Source organism: Pteropus medius, unplaced genomic scaffold, assembly GCF_902729225.1.
Source record: "Pteropus medius unplaced genomic scaffold, Ma_sr-lr_union100, whole genome shotgun sequence".
In the NCBI taxonomy this organism is placed as follows: domain Eukaryota; kingdom Metazoa; phylum Chordata; class Mammalia; order Chiroptera; family Pteropodidae; genus Pteropus; species Pteropus medius.
Genome location: NW_024349800.1, coordinates 42,607,690 through 42,628,609, shown reverse-complemented (window position 1 = coordinate 42,628,609; position 20,920 = coordinate 42,607,690). Strand labels below are relative to the sequence as shown.

General features: G+C 36.6%; 2 protein-coding genes across 4 annotated transcripts in view; one reads left to right on the top strand and one right to left on the bottom strand.

Annotated features, from left to right (window-relative positions):
* Positions 1 to 15,486, bottom strand: part of PRKD3 (protein kinase D3) — a 54,036-nt gene extending 38,550 nt beyond the window's left edge. Inside the window, exons 1-2 of one of the 3 annotated variants that reach the window (XM_039887402.1) lie at positions 15,357 to 15,486; positions 6,350 to 7,297 (exon numbers count right to left, since the gene is read on the bottom strand). In XM_039887402.1, coding sequence (XP_039743336.1) covers positions 6,350 to 6,637 — 288 coding nt within the window. In that variant the 5' untranslated portion in view covers positions 6,638 to 7,297; positions 15,357 to 15,486. Of the gene's footprint in view, positions 1 to 6,349; positions 7,298 to 14,888; positions 15,068 to 15,356 lie in introns of those variants that run through there. The other 2 variants (XM_039887403.1, XM_039887404.1) reach the window with 2 other exon arrangements.
* A 127-nt stretch (positions 15,487 to 15,613) lies between these two features.
* Positions 15,614 to 20,920, top strand: part of QPCT (glutaminyl-peptide cyclotransferase) — a 38,667-nt gene continuing 33,360 nt past the window's right edge. Inside the window, exons 1-2 of the mRNA XM_039887398.1 lie at positions 15,614 to 15,738; positions 16,102 to 16,190. Of these exons, the coding sequence (XP_039743332.1) occupies positions 16,176 to 16,190 (15 nt within the window). The 5' untranslated portion in view covers positions 15,614 to 15,738; positions 16,102 to 16,175. The remainder of the gene's footprint in view (positions 15,739 to 16,101; positions 16,191 to 20,920) is intronic.

The window sequence follows — 20,920 nt, the reverse complement described above, 5'->3', positions numbered from 1 at the left end:
GTCAAAAAATAGACCAAAAACACTCTTAAATAAGGATTCATAAGCAAAGAGTCTACAGGTCTAGTGTCATGTAAATGGTCAAAACTAAAAACAAATGTTTTAAGTCAGCTAAAAGCAGATAGCTTTACTTAGAATAATTTCATTTTCAGTAAACATCATTATAGCTTAAAATGAATTGTCTGCCAATTTCCTTTCTCACCCCAATTACATCTACACTGTTCATTCAACAAATTAACACAGTGGCAGTAGCATCAGTGGTATTTCTAAGCCTTCTGACAATTTGAAAGCAAGAAGGTGGGGAACTAACATTCACTGAGTATAGTTATTATGCATTAAGTACTGAGTAAAAGCACTTAACATAGGCTATCTCATTTAATTTCCTCAAAATTCCTAAAACAAGTAATATCAGTTCTCTAATAAAATGAACACTCGTCTCTAGTTTTTATAGTTTGTTATATGCTAAATACTAACATCAAAAGGCAAGAGTAAAGCAATGTCAGCGAGTTGAAAGAATATTATACATGCTTTGGTATTTACTAAAATTTTAAGAAAACTCTAGGACCAATGATTTTTCCAGATTTAAACAGATTTTAAAACCATGACTATTACTATTTGGGGCACTAATTATTTTCCAAACACTGTATTAAGGGCTTTAAATTTAATTACTATAATTTTTAAATCGAAGTAAATATGACCCTAACTTCAAAGATCAGGATTAGAAGTCTAAGTGACTTCAAAAGTATCCAAACTCACAAAACGAGAAAATGGCAGAATAAATCTCTACCTTGGTCTGTCTCTGATTTAAAAATGCTGCTACCTCTTTCTTAGATTATTACTTTACTTCTTTAACATACACTAATAACAAAAAATAGTACAGATTTAAACGCTAATGTAATTTTGACGTTGGGAATCTGTGCATGAATAATCACTATAAAACGGGCGAGCTTTTGGCCTATTCCCTCAACTCTGATTTGCTCATTTGTAATCTGACTCTCTGGTATTAGCCTCCCAGCAGAGATTGGATCAGCCAGTTTCCGCCTGGCTCAATCCCAGCTCTACCTGCTGCTTAGATCTGTCTGCTTTCTTGGTTCTCCTGATTGCCAGTCCCACTAGTTCTCTGTCTTTTATCAGCATAAAAAACACTCCCTTCAACTTATAAAAGCCTAGAGGGCAGAGATTCCGTTTGTTAAATTTACTTTATAAACCAATATGAAGATACAGGAATCCAATCCATATAGGTTAAAATTGTAATTTATTGCTTAACAATATCAATATTCATAAAGGAAAATGTGTGCTATTCTTAAAACACATCCAAGCCAAACTAGAAATCCTATTTTAAAGCTCTCAAGCTAGGACTCATATCTAGGGGATATTCATAGCCGCTAATTTAATAAGACCCTATAACAGTACTAACGGAAAATTTCAATTTCTCTAAACTTCAGAAATTGTATTTCTATATCAGTTAACTCACAGGTTAGCACTACAGACATTTTGGTCCAATAATTCTTTGTTGGGGGGGGGGCCCTCTCCTGTGCACTGTAGCAGCATCCCTGCCCTCTATCCACTAGATGCCAGCAGCACTCTCTCTCCCCCAAGTTGAGACAACCAAAAACATCTCAGGACATTGCCAAATATTCCCTGGGGGTCAAAAATCACCCCAGTAGAGAACAGCTGTTCTCCAAATTAATCTGATACATTAAGATTAGATAATGGGGCTGTAATATAAAATAAAATAGTCCAAAATCATAATCTACATTCTTACAATGAATAAGGAAAAAGTCCACTGGTGTCTTCAGAGAGAGAAAACTTCAGAGTCTTCCTGAAGAACCTAGCCTTTTGCACAATCTAGACTCCTAGTGAGAACAGGCTGGGCACAACCAAGGCTTGACTGACATATGAAACAGAATGGAAGAGAATACTAGTGCTCATCAGCTCATTTCTTTCTTTGTAGCTCTGACAACTGTAAATCGTTTCATCAATGAAGTAATTACCACTACTGATTATTTGCAACATCATGTTTTTAACAGTAAAAGCAGGTAGAATGTGTCCTTGAACAACTATGTTGAGTGTAAAGCACCTGAGACAGAATGATGAGTAAGACAGCATCAATCTCAATGTAATATAAATGCTGGAAGCATTTCAAATCTTCAAAAAGGAAGTTAAATTTTTGGCTTACGCTAACAACAACAACAACAACAACAAAAGAAACTCCACCCATTCCACCCCAGGATGTGTCATAAAGTTGGACTGAATTCAAAGAGTGACCACTTTCGGTCGCATCCAAGTTTTAAGCAAAGATCAACTATAAATGATCTGTTGATTACAGAGATATACAACTGCCATATGATCTAGAAATTCTTCTTCTGGGCATATATCCAAAGGAAAAGAAATCTCTATCTCAAATAGATATCTGTGCCGCTGAGTTCACTGCAGCATTATTTACAATAACCAAGACATGGAAACAACCCAAGTGTACATTGATGAATGAATGGATAAAGCAAATGTGTATACACATATACATACATACAATGGAATATTATTCAGCCACTAAAAAGGAAATCTTGGCATTTGGGACAACATGGCTGGACCTTGAGGGCATCATGCTTAAGTGAAATAAGTCAAGCAGAGAAAGACTAATATTGTATGATCCCACATATATGTGGAATATGAAAAAACCAAACTCATAGAAATAGAAAACAGACTGGTGGTTACGAGGCGGAGGGTAGCAGATCGGAGAAATGGGAAAAGGTGATCAAAAAGTACAAACTTCCAGTTATAAGATAATTAAGTTCTGGCAACGTAATGTACAGAATAGTGACCACAGTAACACTGGAAAGCAAAAATACAAAATAGATGAACTATATATTTGGCATTACAACTAGTGGATTAAATATACATTTTAAAATATCTAAAATATTGTTAAAATTACAGTTTGGTAGCCGGTCTTTCCTAATTTAAAAGTAGGGTTGTCCGCTGGGCTTATTTCACTAACTTTCAGAAGTCTCTCCTTGGGTCCTCCAAACTAAGAGATCTTTTCATCACTTTTCTACCTTGTTAGTTTCTCTACAGAAAAACAGATTTGGGAAAGACACTCTTGACCAGCAATGATTCCATTTTAAGAGTCATAATAGAACACTAAGGCCCCAATGTATATCCTTGTGCCAAATCTCTAAGTGAAAGAACACTTCTTTGGCTATCTTAAAAATTTCTAGAACACAGGAACGCTATCTTACTAGATAAAAATTGATAAAATCAGTCCTTCTATCTCCCCCATGAAAACTTTACTTTTCTTTCTACCTTGGTTAGCAGCATCATCATCCATCCAGTCATCCAGGCTGCCTGTCTTTCACCCTTTGCTCTTCTCCTATATTCAATAGGATATGAAATTTTACTAACCGTACTTTCCCAATACTCTTAAAATATATCACTTTCGAACTGCGTCAGTTCAGGTCTTCATTACACTGGCCTCCTATCTGATCTCCCAACTTTATCTCACACTTCACTGCCATATTTTGGTTTTCCAAAATACAGATTTGATCATGTCACTTTGCTGCACATAGACCTTAAACTCCACTCTTAGAAGAATCAAGTGTGAAACTTTTCTTTGGCATGAGGAAGACAGTAGGGTGCAGTAGAAAGAGTGTACAAGTTTTTGACTTAAAACAGACCTCTGTTTGAATTCGGACTTTCAGCAAGTAATTTAAATGTCTCTGGAATTCAGTTTCCTCCTTGTTTATTTAACAGGGATTATATCATCTACACACTTTCAACTCAGTGTAGTCCTTCCCTTAAAGGAGCATCAACATCACCTGAGAGCATGATAGAAATGTACACCCACCCCAGACCCACTAATTCAAAAATCTACATTTTAGTAGAATCACAAAATGATGCACGTGCATTAAAGTTTGAGATGCACCACGAATTGCGTGAGGATTCAATGGTACCCATCATAATCTTCCCCTTTCCCTCTACCATATTTTTGCTTCTCCTGAAACTTTCGCCAGGAAGTATTCTTCACCTCCCAAATTATTGAAATTATTCTCATTCTTTAAGTATCAGATTGAATGTTACTTTCTGTATGAAGCTTTCCACATCCTTTATTAACCTGAGAAAAGCAATTTTCATTTTAATTTCACTTTCTAGTTTTCATGTTTTACACTGGTGAACATGTTTCCTTCACCAGACTGTAAGCTTTTTGAGGGAAGGGATAATATCTGGTTAATCTTTCTATTACCTAAAACTTAACTGGTACCCTATCTTTAAAAGGTTCAGATAAATGTATTTAATGACTGAAAATAGAAATAAGAAAAGCAGGTATGCCCATGAGAATCCTGGAAGTTAATCTGGAGTTGTACACATGTAGGTAAAAAGAACTTCTGACATGGTTTTTCCATCATCCAGACGAGTTAGGGATCTATGAAACCTCTCTACAAAACCCCAGAATCTGAACGGGTTCCCTTAAGATTTCTTTCCAGTTAAGACTTGAAGCAGGTCATCCTTGAAACTCCTTTCTCCTTAGTATCTGTTTCTAGCAGTGAAGACTCAAATTTAGATTAAATGATTCAGAATTTCACAGCTGAAATTGCACACTCAAAGCATCTCAACCCATTATCAATTTGACAGATCTGGAAACTGTGATCCAGGGAAGTGAAATCACTTGTCCAAAGTTATACAGTAAATCGATACTAGAGCTGATCTAATTCCAAGCTCAATACTCTTTTGCATTACACTTAAACAATAGTTAGCATTCTAGCACATGTCAAAAGGAATGTGGAATACGTTCTTGTCATATATATGCTACATGTTTTTGCCAAATATATCCCCATATCACTCTAACATTGATTTAAATTCAATTCTCTATAATATTCATTTGATGCTGGCTATATCCATAACTAATCAATCTATTTCCTATGTGTATAAAGTTTACCCTGAATTATCTTTTTCTGAGCTATATCTGTTTATTTCCATGGTATCACTCTAATTTTTCATGGATTATGATTTTTAATCCAGTTTCCCAAGAGTTTAACCCATCTGACCTACTTCTCACATCCATATTAATGAAGTAACATTAATGCTAAAATAATCCTGTGGAAAATCAGTATGCTCTGTATAAATAAAGAACTAGATGAAATTTTCCAAGGTTGAAAACTCTACCACAATATTGGTTATGTTTCTTTGGACTCAAGTAGAAAAGAAACACTAAAGTTACAAACTGTATTTAAGTTAAAATCTTACCTTTAGGTACAACCTAGTTGAAAAAACATTTGTGAAAAATCTCTGTAACATTTAATGAAAGAGAAATTAAAAGCAGATATTCAAAGACAGTTGCAGTTCTCCAGATCTAAAAAAATAAAGTTGATCTTACTCTAGGCTATATTTAAATAGAAAAATCACTGTTAAAACACAGGAGGCGTAGGTCATTTTCTCAAACCACAGAGCATTTTTTTGGACTGTTGATTACCTCTGTATCAGATGATAATGACAAACAATATAAGGCGTAAGGAACTGAAACAAAAACGGTATGATGAAGAGTCTAAATCCAAATATATTACCTCACTAATATGATTTTTAAAACATAAAGTACACTAATTTGTTTGAAAACAATCTGAAACAAATCCTTAGTCCATTATAAATAAAATTTAACCAATTCGCACTACCCATATACATAGTTTTACGATAAAAGAGAATATAACAGCTCATCCATCAAATCAAGATTATTAAAGATACTTAGCTAAGGTTCCTTAAAACATTGTATGGTATAGGACAGGGGGTGAGTGGATGGAAAACAAAACCATCCTCAATTTTCAAATTTCCATCTGTTGTATCACATATTCAAAACTCATCTACTTGTCTTTTAAGAGACAGAGAGAATGTGGTCCTCTCATGTTAAATGGCAATTTAGGTGAAACCAGGATCTGAAGGGAAGAAAAAGAGAATAAAAAAGAGGGCAGGACACAGGGCACCTAGAAGACCAAGGTATGAACCTGGGACGGCTGTTGCTATGTCCTTGGCCTTCTGTTAAGCCACTTTGATGCCTTGTACCCTCCTGTTTTCTCTGAAATCAAATGAGATTTCTTAAATTCTCTTGACCTACACTGATTTTCTTGCTCTTAAAAAGACAATTGAACAAGCAGTATTTTAAAGTTGGGATATAGGCTCCAGTTGTTAGACTCTGAAATTTCAGACTTTAGGTTCATAAGCTATCAGGACTTTTCTAAAAATGCTCAGAATTAGGATATAAACGATTGATCCATATGTGTTAACTCACTGTTGTGTGTACCATTCAAGGAAAAGCATTAGAAACAACATTAATTAGAAAAACTACTGACATAAATAGCTTGCACAGTACCTTTTGATAAACAATGGAGCACACAAGATCCTTGACAGCAGATAAAGACAGTTCCTGGGCTTCAATGGTAACACTCTCCCGTGTAAGGCCAATTTGCAGTAGAAATGAAATTGTATGTACTGATCCTCTGGAGTTGGTGAGTGATGGTGCACTGAAGCTTCCATTAGAGAGTCGGGCAGAAAGTCCTGTCTTCGGACTTGAACATGGAGAAGGAGTTGGAAGCACAGCAGGAAGAATTGCAGGTAATACAGACTTTTGGGCTGATGGAGGGGAATTGTTTGCAGACATCTGCCTTTCTTTAATCTTTTAAAATAGTTGTCAATTCTTTTTCAAGGGTTATGAAGAGGCTTTTCAAATTACACTAGTAAAAAAATGACTATACTTTTGAATTTAATTGAAAGCTTCTTTATTTCCTCTTTTAAGCTACTCATGCCGATGATTGCAAATTCTACAACTGTCAGTTGAATGCACAAAAGGCCCTACTTCCTTTAAAATCAGTCCCATCAAAAAAGAGTCTTGGCTTTAGGACCTCAAGTTGGGGTTTGGAAGGCATTTAACATCACTGAATTTTCTCATCAGAAAGTGATCGATATTGCTTACTTACTAAACATTTTCATCTATTTTCTTTTAAGTCTATTCTTGTCTCTCTCTTTTAATTTCAGAAAATACATACTGAATTAAAGGTTCTTTTTCTGTCAAGATGAAATCCTCCTGGTTTAAAAAAAAAATTTAGGATTAATCAATTCAGTGCTTATCCTTTGGTTCACTGACAGGACACTTTCTCAAATGTCCACACCTTAAAACACCTTTCCAAATGTCCTCATTTTCATTTTGAGGAGTAAATTTTTTCCATTACGAAGTATAAAACTTTAAAAAATAGTACAGGCATATTTCATTTGATGAATGGGTCCATTGAGAAAAGTTGATTCTTTCTGAGATGCAGTTAGCCTGAAAGAAATTTTTAAAGAACTTTTATTACTTTATATTCACTTGACATTATTTTTAAAATACAAGAATCCTTATAATTTTTTAAATGACACTTTTTGGTTGTATGTTTATAATTCACCAATAAATGTGAATGGGTATCCATGTTTTTTTGGTTCAGTTACCATTTTTTTTTTACTGTGTGTATAATTCCAGGGAGAGCCTCTTGCTCAAAAACAAAAAGAAACAAAAAACCCAGCACTCCTACCATCTGAAACTTGAATATCAAACACTTTTATTCTATAAACACACAACTGAGTTATGACAAAAACAGAGAAAAACAGAAAGGATCAAAAAAAAAGTAAAACTGACATTGTCATAGAAATAAAATACATATCACTCAGTATACTAAATATGTATAATACTGTCCTAACACAGACAAATTAAGAGTATTCTTTTTTATATTAAAAGTCTAATTCTGCCAAAATATGATTCCTGACTGGCTCTTTGACAGATTTCTTTCAGAAGGCTAAGAAGCAGTCAGGGATATATTATACGTAGCTATATGGCCAGGCCAATGAAAAACATGAAAGACATACTTATGACAGAACACAGAAGAAAGTTATTTCATTATAAGGGATTTCTGAAAGTAAAAAAGAGAACACCAGGCACAGTTACATATGTATCGCACTTTTATAAAAGAACAATTCAAAATGTAAAAAAAAAGAAAGAAGGAAAAAGTATGACCGCCACCTTGCCATCATGGCTAAGTGAAATGCCTCACAAGAAAGGCATTTCACTTAAACACCTGTAAACAATTCCACTGATGAAAAAGAGTGAAGCATCCAGTGTGGTTTGCACAAAGACTCTCAAGAGAATAATTAATGGGGCTAAATAAATTAGGATGAACATAACAGAAGAGCAAAAACATATAGATATAGTACTAGGAATGAGAAAGCTCAGGACAAACTAAGGTTTAGGCAGAAAATTGCTTAAAGTTAACAAAAGCTTTTATTGCTACATTCAAATAAATGATTATTATCCCACCTTATATTGTACAGCACTTAAACCTTATAATCGTTTCAAATACTTTATTTCACGACATCTCTTTGGAAGTCGACAGGGCAAACAATATCATTTTTTCAGATGAGAAAACTGAAGCACAAGCAGAAAAAGCAACTTGCCAGAATCACATGGCTATTAAGAGGTGGGGTGACATTAAGACCTAAGTTTCATACAACATACTATTTCTCAAAGAGAACAAGGAACTGAGAGAATCACTGCTCAGAGAGGATGTCGTTAAGGTTGAGGGAGCATGGAGAGAAGGCCGAATTGCGGGACATGTATTTTGTTTATCCTCTCTCAGTTTTTCAACTAAAGTTGTAGAAGAGCTTTGAGAACTGAAACTTGAGCCTGGTGAATAAGACTAAAACAACTTTACATGAGTGCAAGTCTTTAGGTCCAGATGCAATCCACTGCATATTACTAACACAACATGCAAGTGTAATCACAAAGCTAACTGCTATAATATTGGAGAAAGAGCAGAGAGAGAGAATTAATCATGACTTGTAGATGGGTCAGAGTTGCTTTAAGTCTTAGGAGCTGGAGGAGTGGGGAAGTAGGTTTCAGAAATTACAAACATATAAACTTAATATTAATACTTAGTCAACTATGAGAATAGATTATATATGAAAGCAAATGGATTTTGAATACCTAGGAAAGAATGACCACTAGATGTCAACTGCATTTACATGTTGGAAAAGAATGATTATTAGACTTCTTAGATGAAAGAAGTAATAATAGTTCAGAATCACTGAGCTCTATCTGCCAGACACTCACTATTCTAAGCACTATATAGGTATTACCTCATTTAATCCTCATAACCACCCATTTTACGGTTGAGAAAAGAAAGGCTTAGAGATTAAAGACCCTCACTCAAGATCACACAAAAGTGTATTCTGGCCAAAACGATATTTAAGATGGTTTTCCATGCTACTTTTATAAATATATTGTTTGAGTGTGAGTTAGGTAAGCTTGCTGCTTTATATCAATTTAGATGAAAGAAGTCTTTAGAGAGTGCCTTAAAGTCTGTCCTTGGCCCTATATTGCTTTTTTTACTTATAAGATAAAAACATGGAAGACATCAGTACCTAGAACTGTATCCTCTACTATTACAGATGTGGGACAGTACTGTATTATACCTCTGTGAATGTAAAATATCTTGTACCTGCTTTATGATACGTAGTAGTGACTGTCCTTTATCGGAGCTGTTTTTAATGACATTATTCTAGAATATTTTCCTTCCGGATGATGATTGAAAAGCTAATTTTAAAAAATGGTGCCAGGTACCACAACAGTAACAGAACTTTGCTATTTTCTGGGATTTTGTTTTGTTTTCCTTTTTGTGTGTGTGTTTTTTAACAACGTGTGCTAGATGTCTCTATAATTTGGTTCAGATGACTGTAGAGCCTGGAAAAACTGTTATTGCTATTGATGCATAACTTATTGCTATTGCTCTTTACACACACATACACAATTTGAATTTTTGGAAACTTTAGCTGTGCTGTCGACTTTGGAAAAAGTATCCTAGTTGTACCGTGATGGATTGGCATTATACAGAAATTAATAGCCATATTGGTCTAGAAACCTTAAGCATCATTTTTTTCCCCATTTGTACAGGGGTAACGCCCTGTATTAAATATGTAAGGTCTTATCTACATGGGTTTGCTTACAGAAACTAATAAAAGTATTCTCTAGATAATGAAAAACAAACAAACAAACGCACATGGAAGGTATGCTTATAAAATCCTGAGATTGTACAATCTGGGGAAAATAAACTAAAATTAAAGCAAAATGTAATAAGGATGAATGTAAAGCTTTGCATTTAGTTTCAAAAACTTAAACGTGCAATATAGAAATGGAGAAATGCTGACTTAGAAGCTGTTCTAAGAGGAGTTATAAACCCAAGAGTTTAATAGGAGCTGCTAATATCATGGGTGACTAAAAGAACAAATGTTATAAACCTAAAAGCAACAAATAAACAGGACAAACAGAGACTCATGGACATGGACTACAGACTAGTGGTTACCAGAGGGTAGGAGGTGGGATGAGGGGGGAGGTAGATGAGGTAAAGGGGGTCAAATATGTGGTGACAGAAAGAACTTTAACTATGCGAAGTGAACACAGTGTAAATATATATATGCTTACTATTAAAGTGTACAGCTGAAACTTATTGGATTTCAGTAACCAATGTCGCTATAAAAAATTAATTAATAAATTTAAAAAAAAAAGAACTAATGCAAACCTAAACCCCCAAGACACTGAGAATACACCAGAATCAATCTGCATACTGTTGCCAGCCATCCTACATTACAACTGTATTCGTTTCTACTGTCCATTTTTAAGAGCTATATTGATTTTTTAAAATAAGAGTATACATCCAGATAACAGTGGAAACAATGTCATGCAATAAATATATGCTTAACAAAACCAAATAGAATAATGGTCTTCAAATATTTGAAAAGGTGTTAAGAGAATGATTGGTTTTATTCAGCATCACTGCAGAGGGTAGAAGTAAAATGAAGATAACAATATTACTTACCTCTTACCTCATAGGTTGTTGTGAGGACTGAGCTACAACATAGTATCCAGCTTACAATAAGTACTCAGTAAGTTCTACCAATTTTCATAGTAATTAGATGAAGGAATTAACAATTAAGTTCCTGCTTTCTGCTAAATAATCAACTGAGATATACTTCGGCAACCCTAGATTTGCAACGACCCTAGATTTGTTTAATTCTATTCCACAGAAAAGGAACCAGAGTTTCAGAGAAGCTGTTGCTTGTCCACGACTACTCAACTAATATGCAATGGAACTGGGATTCAAACAAGTTTCCCTGACTCCAAAGACCATGTTCTTTCTACTATGTCATCCCATCTCCAACAACCTAACAAGAGAATAGGCTTTCTCGTGAAGTAATGAGCTCCTTAACATACCTGACTAGAGTACTTTCAAAAAGCTAAGCAACTATCATAAATAGTAAAATTATCTATGGATGTGCAGCTCAAATACTACAAAATGCAAGGTACTGCTATGTTCAATAATAAAAATAATCTATTTTTGATAGATGTCTTTCCACTAAATTTCCATTTTATTATACCTGTTAAGATTAACCAAATAACAGTAACTGTTTAATAATACGATTGACTAATTTATCAGTACTGACAACTATTAATAAACTATATAAATGTTATACTTTTGAACAAAAATTATTTTTAAGTTTCAGCATTAACACCAATAAATTAAGTGAGCTGTCATATTAGCTTCTGCCCACTCACCCCATCTGTTTTTCCTCCCCTTGTTTTGTTTCACAGAACTCTGATTTGTTCTGTAAGATGCAACAAGATGTAGGGTGCAAAACATTAAAACTAAATATCAAAAAATCTAAAAGCTCTATTTTGGCTTTATGCTTCAATTAGAAAAGTGAGACAACAGAATATCTTACTAATTTATAAACTGTACACCAATTAGATATATTTGTTTCTAACAACTATGAGTTGGCAAGCATTTCTAATACTTTTATTTGGAACACCTCGAATATTCTTTTGGGGAGTTATCTGTCACATATCCCATTCAAATGAGGTCATATAATCAATCTGTCATCACTGTTGAATGGAATCAAAAGATAGGATATCTTGGGCCCAACCTGCCCTGTTATTATAGACAAGGTAAAACAAGGCCTGGAGGTTAGGGTACTTAACTGAAAGTTACCTCCTGGTAACATCACAAGTTGATCTACCTTTCTCTCCCTCTTCCTCATCTCCGCCTATCTCCCCCATCTCCCCCTACATTACCTCTATCTCAGCTAAGCCTCTAATTAGAAGAAGCTCTAATGGCAGCATTTCATTCAACAAATATTTACTGAGTACCTATTATTTGCCAGACTGTTATGAGGGGCACTGGGGTTATACAGCAGTGACCAAAACAGATATGGCTGCTGCTCTCTGGAGCTTACAGTGTGATGTGGGACTTACACATTAAAGATACTCACAAAAAAAGCAAGGTAATTAAATATAAAAAATGATATAACAATATAATACCAAAAGGACCTTATTTCAACTGGGGTCTCAGGCAAGGTACACAAGGAAGTGTTATTTAAGCTGAGATGTAAAGGATACTATGAGTCAGGAAAGCAGAGAGAGAGGTGAAGAGCATTCCAGAAAGACAAAACAAATACTTCAAAAGCAAGCTCATTATTCGGCGTAGCCAGTGTTCTTTTTGTACTTCAGTAAAGGCTAAAGTGTAAAGGTAAAAAGCTTTTCCTATTCAGAATAGCATAGTATTTACAATGACTCTCTACCAGTAATGGGTTTTCTTGGTTCAATTTAGTTTTGTGTGCTAGGAATGTTAACGAATGGAGGATCTTCTTTTTCTCTTGTTGATAAGTACATGTATTCTTTCATCATGTAAAAAGTATGTGGCTTTTTTCAGTACAATACTGACCAGTGTCCTGAAATGAATGCCTGTTTTGCCTTGATCCAGGCTTGACTTTGTTTAATAATCCCGACATTGCTTTTACATTGAATATTGTATTAAAAAACTCAAATAACTTTGTTGTTGGTTTTTAAAAGCAGTTTGTAGTAATCCCTGTATCTATTTATGTATTTTCAAAAATGTTATTGTTACCTTAGATTAATATAATACTTTTTCCCCTTAAGAGCTCAGATTTGACTAAATCATTGCTGCTAAAATTCTGCTCATCTGGACCTGGGTTATTTGAATCTGTCCTTCCACTGACAGAGAGAGCAAAGAGAGCACACCAGGTCTGCTCTCTGTCCAGGCACTGAAATGTTTATCCGGTAATAAGATTACAGTCTGCCAGTCTGGCAATGATGTATGAATCCATGTTAGGCTTGAAGGATCTTCATCCTTTCTCTTTGCACCAGTGGTATCTTAAAAATCTGACTGGCTAATAGCCAATGAACAATTTCTCACATATCGCCACTGTAAACTAACCATGCAAGTGGAGAAAACTTTATTCTACATTGAAATTCAAATTAAAACATCTCCTAAGTACATCATCTCAAGTTTTTTCACTGAGACAACTGCTCCAAAGAGGTGCACATACAAGTTCAATTTGAATTACATAATTGTGAATCATAAGCATGATTATTAAGTCACACTAAAATTTGTACTAGCAAACACTTTCCCTACACATTGAGCTCTGTAAAAGTATAAATGAGCAATTAACTCCAATATGGTAATATTTTCAGCAACTTTAGAATGTCTTTTTAAAAATGAAAACAAAATGTCCCTTAATAAATGTGCATTTAAATGACCATTTTTTCTCTATGTGATTTTTTCAATTCTTATATGATTTTTATAATTTAATGTCCAAAAACTAGATTAAGCTCCTTTGAGTGTGGCATTGTTTAAATTAAAAACAGTCCAGAGAGAAATTGCTATTTAAAGAGGTCATCTGATGAAACTGAAAGCTTATAAAATTTGTGTATTTAAAAGACTCACTACTACTTGAGGTGCTTAAAAAATTAGTTTCAAGATATGAACCGCTCTACATTCTCGAATGAGTCGTCTAAAAAGTTAAGTGTTATATACCAAATTATAGAACCTAGTGCAACATCCAAATGCTTTTACTGAAATTGAGCCTTTATTTCCAGAAGCCCATGGAGTAAGCTTTAGAGCAAGGTGGGTGCTCCTTGCCTAGGAGGGTATCAGACCCTTCTTGGTGGGCAGCTCTGGGTCAAATACTCCAAGCTCCAAGCTCATCTGATCAGGCTTACTTTGTCTACATTTTCTACTGAAGCAAAACCTAACTTCTTTGTGACATGTTTTAAATACTTTTATTAAAACCTGTAACTTCTTTTTGTGTGAATGTCCATGCTTGCTCTCAATTCAGATCCTAACAGGAAAGGGCTCCTTTATCAAGTAAAACTGGCTAGATCTAGGGGAACTTTATGAATGCCTTTCACAGCAAATTCATAGTTATTTCTGGCCCTCATTGCATTAGAAGTTGGTAAGTTTGATCTAAGCAAAATCATGGTCGCTGAAAATATAAGAACTGCAGCATTAAGTGCAAAGTAGGATCAGTGTAAAAGTAATACTGTAACATCTTCAAGCACAAATTACGGCATTTGAAAGTTTTTGTTTTATTTGCGGCTAGAGCTCATTAAAGCTGTATCGTACAAAGTAGTAGTTTAGGGTGTAACTTATCCTTCCTAATCAAAGATGACACTGATAGTCTTATTTCCTGTGGGGATGGGTGTGGTTGAAAAGACAGTTACGTCCAAGCCATCAATCTGTGTGTGGAAAAGTCTGCAAGTCTCATACACGCCTGTCACTTATTTTACATTCGTGCCTGCAAACGGCACGGCCTATGCTTCTGACTGCGATGACTTCAAATAAAATATCCAAAAGGCAACCGAGTACTATGTGGTTATTTTTATTGCTCAAAGAAAAAGTCGCACTCCTCGTGTTTCATCTTAAGAAAAACCTCCCCGGGGTGAGAACAACTGGGAACAACGCTGCCAACTTGCAAAACTAAACAGTCAGGAAACTGGGGTGGGGGCTTACGTTCTGTAAACACCATTTACTCACTCTTTTCAGACGGGTACACCGTAAAGTCATGAAGAGAAAAGAGCTCATCCACAATTCGGTAGTGTGAGTGCCGCTGGTTTGGCGTGCAGAGCGAGTTTGGGGACCCAGTAACCGATCGTGACCGAAGGGACCGGGCGCGGTGGTCGCCCGCGGAGCGCGATCCAAGTTGGCCTCCACGCCCACGCCGGAACTTGGCCCCATCCGGCCGCCGCGCCAGAGCCCCCGATCGCCGCGGCGCCCCCTGCCCGCGCCTCCCGCCGCGCGCTCCGCCAACTTCCCGCCCGGCCCCGCGGCCGCCACCCAGCCCGGATCGGGGTCCGCGTCCCGCCGCCGCCGCGGCCGCCGCGTGCGGGAGGGTGGGGGAGGGGCCGCGGTCGCCGCACCCGACGGGCCCCGAGAACAAAGCGGCGGCCGCGGCGGCGCTAACTTTTTCGGTTCTGCTCCGCGCTCCCCGAGGCGACTACTTACTGAGGCGGGCTCGGCCGGTCGTGAGAAACTCCGCGCCCGCCAGCGTTTGGTCGCGGATGAGGCGCCAGCTAGGCTTCACGCGCCTCGCAGGATCCCGCCCGCCGCTGGCGCCCCTTCCTCCTCCCCCCTCGTCCTCTCTCCTCCCTCCTCCCCCCGCCCCCTCCCCGTCCCGTCCTGGGGCCCGGGGGCGGGGGGCCGGGGCGCGCGGGGCGGGGGCGCGCGGCCGGCGCGGGGCCTGCCGGGAGTTGTAGTTTCCCCGTGGGCGCGACCGGGTGGTAACCGCGCGTGGGCGTCCCTCGCGGTCTCTACAGCGCGCAAGGGCGACACGAGCTCTGGGTGCTTTCCGGCTCGTTCTGCACCCTCCCAGGACCCCGGCGTCTCGGTGAGCGTGGGAGAGCGGGACGCGACCGTGTGCCTAAGCCGGTTACAGTCTTATACTTGTCATTGCAACCGAACCGCCTTTTTCTCTTTTGTCATCCGCTCTGATGGAGGCGATGGTGGCAAGGAGGCAAGAGGTGACGGCTTGAAAGAAGGACTTGTAAGGGGTCCACAGCAGGCAGCAGTTTTCACCTTGAGATAACTTCTCCCTGCTCCCCACATTTCCCTCCCTCGTACCTGCTCTTCAGGTGGTCGCTTGGCAGAGCACCCGGGCATTCCGCACGTAGGCAGATACACCCAGAGCCCTTCATCTAAAGCAGAATAAACTGAAGTGGCTACTTTCATGGTGTTTTGGTTTCCTTCTTAGCCATCTTTAAATTCGAGTGTGTCCCCTACCATCAAAGTGAAGCGCAGTCAAGAATCGGGAACCTAGGCTTCCGTATGCATGGAAACAAGGTGAGTGGGCGGGGGTGGGAATTGGGATGAAGGTTTAGAGGGAAAATACACTATGTGTTAAAAATTGCAGATGTTTTATGTGAGAGAAGCTAGAACAGCTGACAGCCATTGTCCCAGAAATTATCTTATGTCAAATTCTTATCACAAAAGTACTTATGGAAAATATATCGAAACAAGCGATGGGCTACAGTCAACAATCCATCCATCCCCAAGCAGAGGTCAAGAGGGCAGTTTTTGAGAATACAAATAAAATAAAATTAAGTGGGTCCTACTTTTTATACTAAGTCATCAATCTTAATGAATGTGCCAGGATTTAAAGTTAAGAAATGGGAATTTTAAAATAATTTACATTAAAAATGGGGCAAATAAAATTGTGTATGACCCTGATCTCCAAAACTATTTTTTTCAAAAGACATTTCAGAAACATTCTCGAGAATCGGAAGCTACTAAATGTCTCATGTCCAGAAGTATCTATCTAATTCGATCTAATTATATCTTATGCTGAGTCTCGTTCTGTTTTTCTTTCACTGTAAAATTGAAAGTAAATTCACTCAAGTTTACATTCTTTTTAAAAGAACCCTCTTACTTAACTTTGCCTTTTTCTTCCTTCCACTTCCCAACAGACGTTTTAGTCCAGCCCCAAATAGCCTTTCTCAGCAAGATTCCCAGGACCTCATTGGAGCGGTTTACAGCCAGTCTCATCTCTCTAGTGACTTCCATTTTCTCTCGTGGTCCTTAAAGAGACAGATGTTACTCTTCCTAGAAGTAACTTTTCAAAACAAATCAAGTGACCGTTATATAGAGGGTTAAGGATTTGTGTATGTGCGTGAGATTATATATATGTATGTATATATATATCTATTTCATTTCCACTCTTTAAAAATAAAATCATCTCCACTTGACATGAATCTTTCAACAATACATTTAAGTGTAAGGCCTGTAAGTTTTTGCTTGACGTAAACTACAGTTTCCTCAAGACGTTCCATTCCTATTCCAAGAACATTGAAGGGATAAAGATTAGGTTTAATAAGTAAATGTATTACCATGTGAGATTTTATCCTTGAGAGAAAATGTAATCAGAATGACCAAGATGGAAAAGATTTTTCTTCTTGGTGGTGGTTTATGGAAATTAAGAGTTTAGAAACTTCCTTTTCTGTAGTTGCAAATCATCTTGTCCCACTTGTACTGGCCTGCCTTGTAGTTAATGACATACAGCATAACTATTCACATGTATTACCAAATGAATGAAGAGGCATCACTGTTCTGTCTTAATATAACAGTTACCCAATTAATCTTAAATGCAGAAAAACATGATTTGCTGAGGCCCTGCTAGAGGAAATAGTCATTATTCTAAGACTTCAACTGGGTTTAATTTATAGAATATCATTACTGAAAAATTATTTTGTTTTTGTGTCTTTCCGTGACCTTGAAACAGGTGTAAAATTCAGAAAATGCTTGGATGTCAATGTAGAGTTAGTAAAATACTTATGAGAGAAAATGCTTTAGGGTCTATTTTTTTCAGTCAGCAAAGACCCACTTGATATAGTCTTCAAAATGTCCTTCCTGTTTCCACAGCCACTACCCTGCCTACACCTTCTATATCTCAAGTCTTGATTGGCTCCTAGACTAGCTAGAGCAGTTACACCCTTGAAACTATCTTCTCTGATTTGCAGGCTGTCAGTTATTCTGTGCTCTGATAGCCCTTGATAGATAATTCTGATGTCACATCACGTTTTATTGTGGATTGAGTGTCTATCGGATCCCCCTGAGTTCCTCCAACTGCCCTTTCCCCTACTGAACTTGTAGAAGACCATGGTCTTCTGCTTGGATATAAAGGCTACTAATAATATCTATAATTTATTGAACACCAGATCTGGGCCAGGCACATTCATTTATTTTTATATAGCTTTCTCTGGTTATTCCACATAACACCTTCCTTTTCTTTCTTTACACTTCTATTTGGCTTTATATAATTTATTATTTGATTATATACTATAATTACATCTATGAATATAGATATATTCACAGATATATTTATATTAAAAAATACACATGCAGATATACTATATAATCAAAGTTAGGTGTGTTAAGGATTTTTCGACTGAAAAGATTAGAAAAATCTGGTAACTAAATGGAGAGGTTATTGCATATCGTCTACCTAGGATTTTATATGGTGTCCTTAAAAGTTAAAAATCAGGTAATTGGCAAAAAAAAAAAATTTCTCTTGCTCACCCCGAATAATTCCTGTTTATCTTTGTGGTTGCAAAATATGTATTTCCAAGAAAGAGAAGGTAATGCACACATGTGCTTCTGGATCTCATTTTAATTGAGTATTAATTAAAAACCTCTTATGAAATACTGTAAACTGATTACAATATATTTAAAAAGCCATCTGAGAAAGAGAACAAAGGTGCTACAGACCTGGATAAGGAACCAGTAATAAAATTAATTTTCACACCCGCACTGACCAGAGCAGAGGAGTTAGGGAAATGGACTCCCTCATTCAGAGTCTGGAAACTATAGCAGCCCTGAAGAGCCAATTGGAAGGAAAGGGTTGAGATGGGACTTTGAGGACAGAGTCCAACTTAGGCTCAGCCATTTGGCAGCTGCACACTACTTACTCTCCCTGAGAATTGACGTCTTTACTTATAAAATGAGGGAGGATAGTTACTTATCCCATAGGGTTGTTGTGAGAATTAAAAAAGAGAGGAAAAGCATCCTAATACACTACACGTGTCATGGACATGAAAGGTGGTCTGCCTGGGACTGCATCATGATTCCACTGTTTAACAAGCTCTGTGACCATGGGCCAGTTAACCTCTGTGTGCTTCAGTCTCATCATCAGTTAACTTAGATGACAGCCTTTACCCCATGGGTATTTGTTTTCAGATATTCAGTATTTTACTGAGAATTTAGTATGCTGCCAGTTCCCCACTCTTGTAAGGATAATATTTTCAAAATCTTTTGCAAATGTATATGCTAAAAATATGTGTGAGTACACACTATAAAATAATCATTATGTAACTAGTTGCATAACTTAATAAAGATAAACATATAAATACTACTACACAGAGATGTGTGTAATCAGGCTATAATCTAGCCACTATATGTTTCCCTGATATTTTCAGTCTCTAAAAATCCTGGGTAATAATTTTTACTGTATTCTATATATATGACATAGTCCCAAATGTCATGTACTTCCTGTCTGAGCCATTAGTTTGTTTTCTGATTGGTGTTTATTTTCTCTAAGAGTAGAATTGAAAAAAGGGGACCATTTTGCCTCAGAGTGGAATGAAGATGCACAGTTTTTTCTATGACCAGTTCTTTTGTTTATGAAATTTCCTCCCAACCCTCTTTCTAAAATGACAATTTACTTCTTCCTAATTTGTAATACAGATTTAACCTTAAGCTGTTAGAAGAATTTTCTTGGAGGGCTAAACAAATATATTATGAAAGGCAATTAATCAATTTCTTTTGCTTTCTTACAGACCTCTAAATTCAACTTCAGTGTTCTCTATAATAGATATGTGACTTACTGAGTGAAGACCACAAAAGGTCAAGGTTTGGCCAGTGACATTCTGAAGGGAATTAGTTTTACTAAAAGTGTATGCTGAGTAATTTAGCTTCTTTTTAAGGGAAGTTGTGGCCTGTTTCTGATGATGAGCTCCGTTAAAATGCTTTTTCAGACATTAGAATTGAGGGTGGATCGGTCCATTTAATTTATTATAGTCTGGACAATGGAGTATATATAATCATAGGGTTGAAAGGATTTTTTATGACCACTTTCTGTACTGTCTTAGAATTACTAAAATACTTGAAATACTTTGCTCATGTTTTCAGGTATATAAATAAACAGCATAAGTTCATCCTAAATTTAAGCAAAAATAAAGATATATATGGGGACATATGTGGTTTAAGGCAGAATTTGGGTTATGATATTATGTTGCAATTTTCTATTAGTATTAATAGCTATGTGTGGCATAGTCAACTTTTTAAATGACTGTTGCTATATTCTGTGAATTCATGTCATTTTTATTTGCTTTCTTTCTATTTTTGAATCCTGTGGAAAGAAATTTTAGAGCCTTTCTTCCTCTTTTATTTGGGACTGCTAGGGCTAACCTGAATCTTAAAAACAAACATTTTTTTTTTTTGGTATGACTTGAAAATTACTCTTTGAACAATTGTTCTTTCATGAAAAGTCAGAAAGGGCCTAATTAATAATCATAATACTGCTTCAGGATTACAAAATTGAAGGAAAGAGTGCTTTTATGGTTAAGTCTGATTACAATCTATGTAGCCCAATCAGTAGAAAAAACAATTTCAGATCATTAAAACATAAATAGAATATAATACCTTGGGAAATCCATAAATGACTCCAAAGCAAAAGACAACCAAATGCCTTAGTCTTGACTTTAGATTATATTAATTTACATTTAGTATTTAATTTTTTTGAAAAGGAGTCACTTTTTCCCCTTCTAATAGATATGATATTCGACATCTGATTAAAGGAGAGAAAGCAATACAAAATGAGTATTCTGCTTAAAACTTGGAAATAAAATAAAGGTGTCTGGTTTTACACTCAACAAACACTTACCTCAGCTTATTAAAAATTAGATTTTACTAGCTACTTAAATTTTCTCCTTTGAAACTAGAAAAACCTGACTAAAAGTACACTGGCTGCAGTTGCATTGGATTTTGCATGCCCCTGGGCTGGTTACTTAACTTCCCGT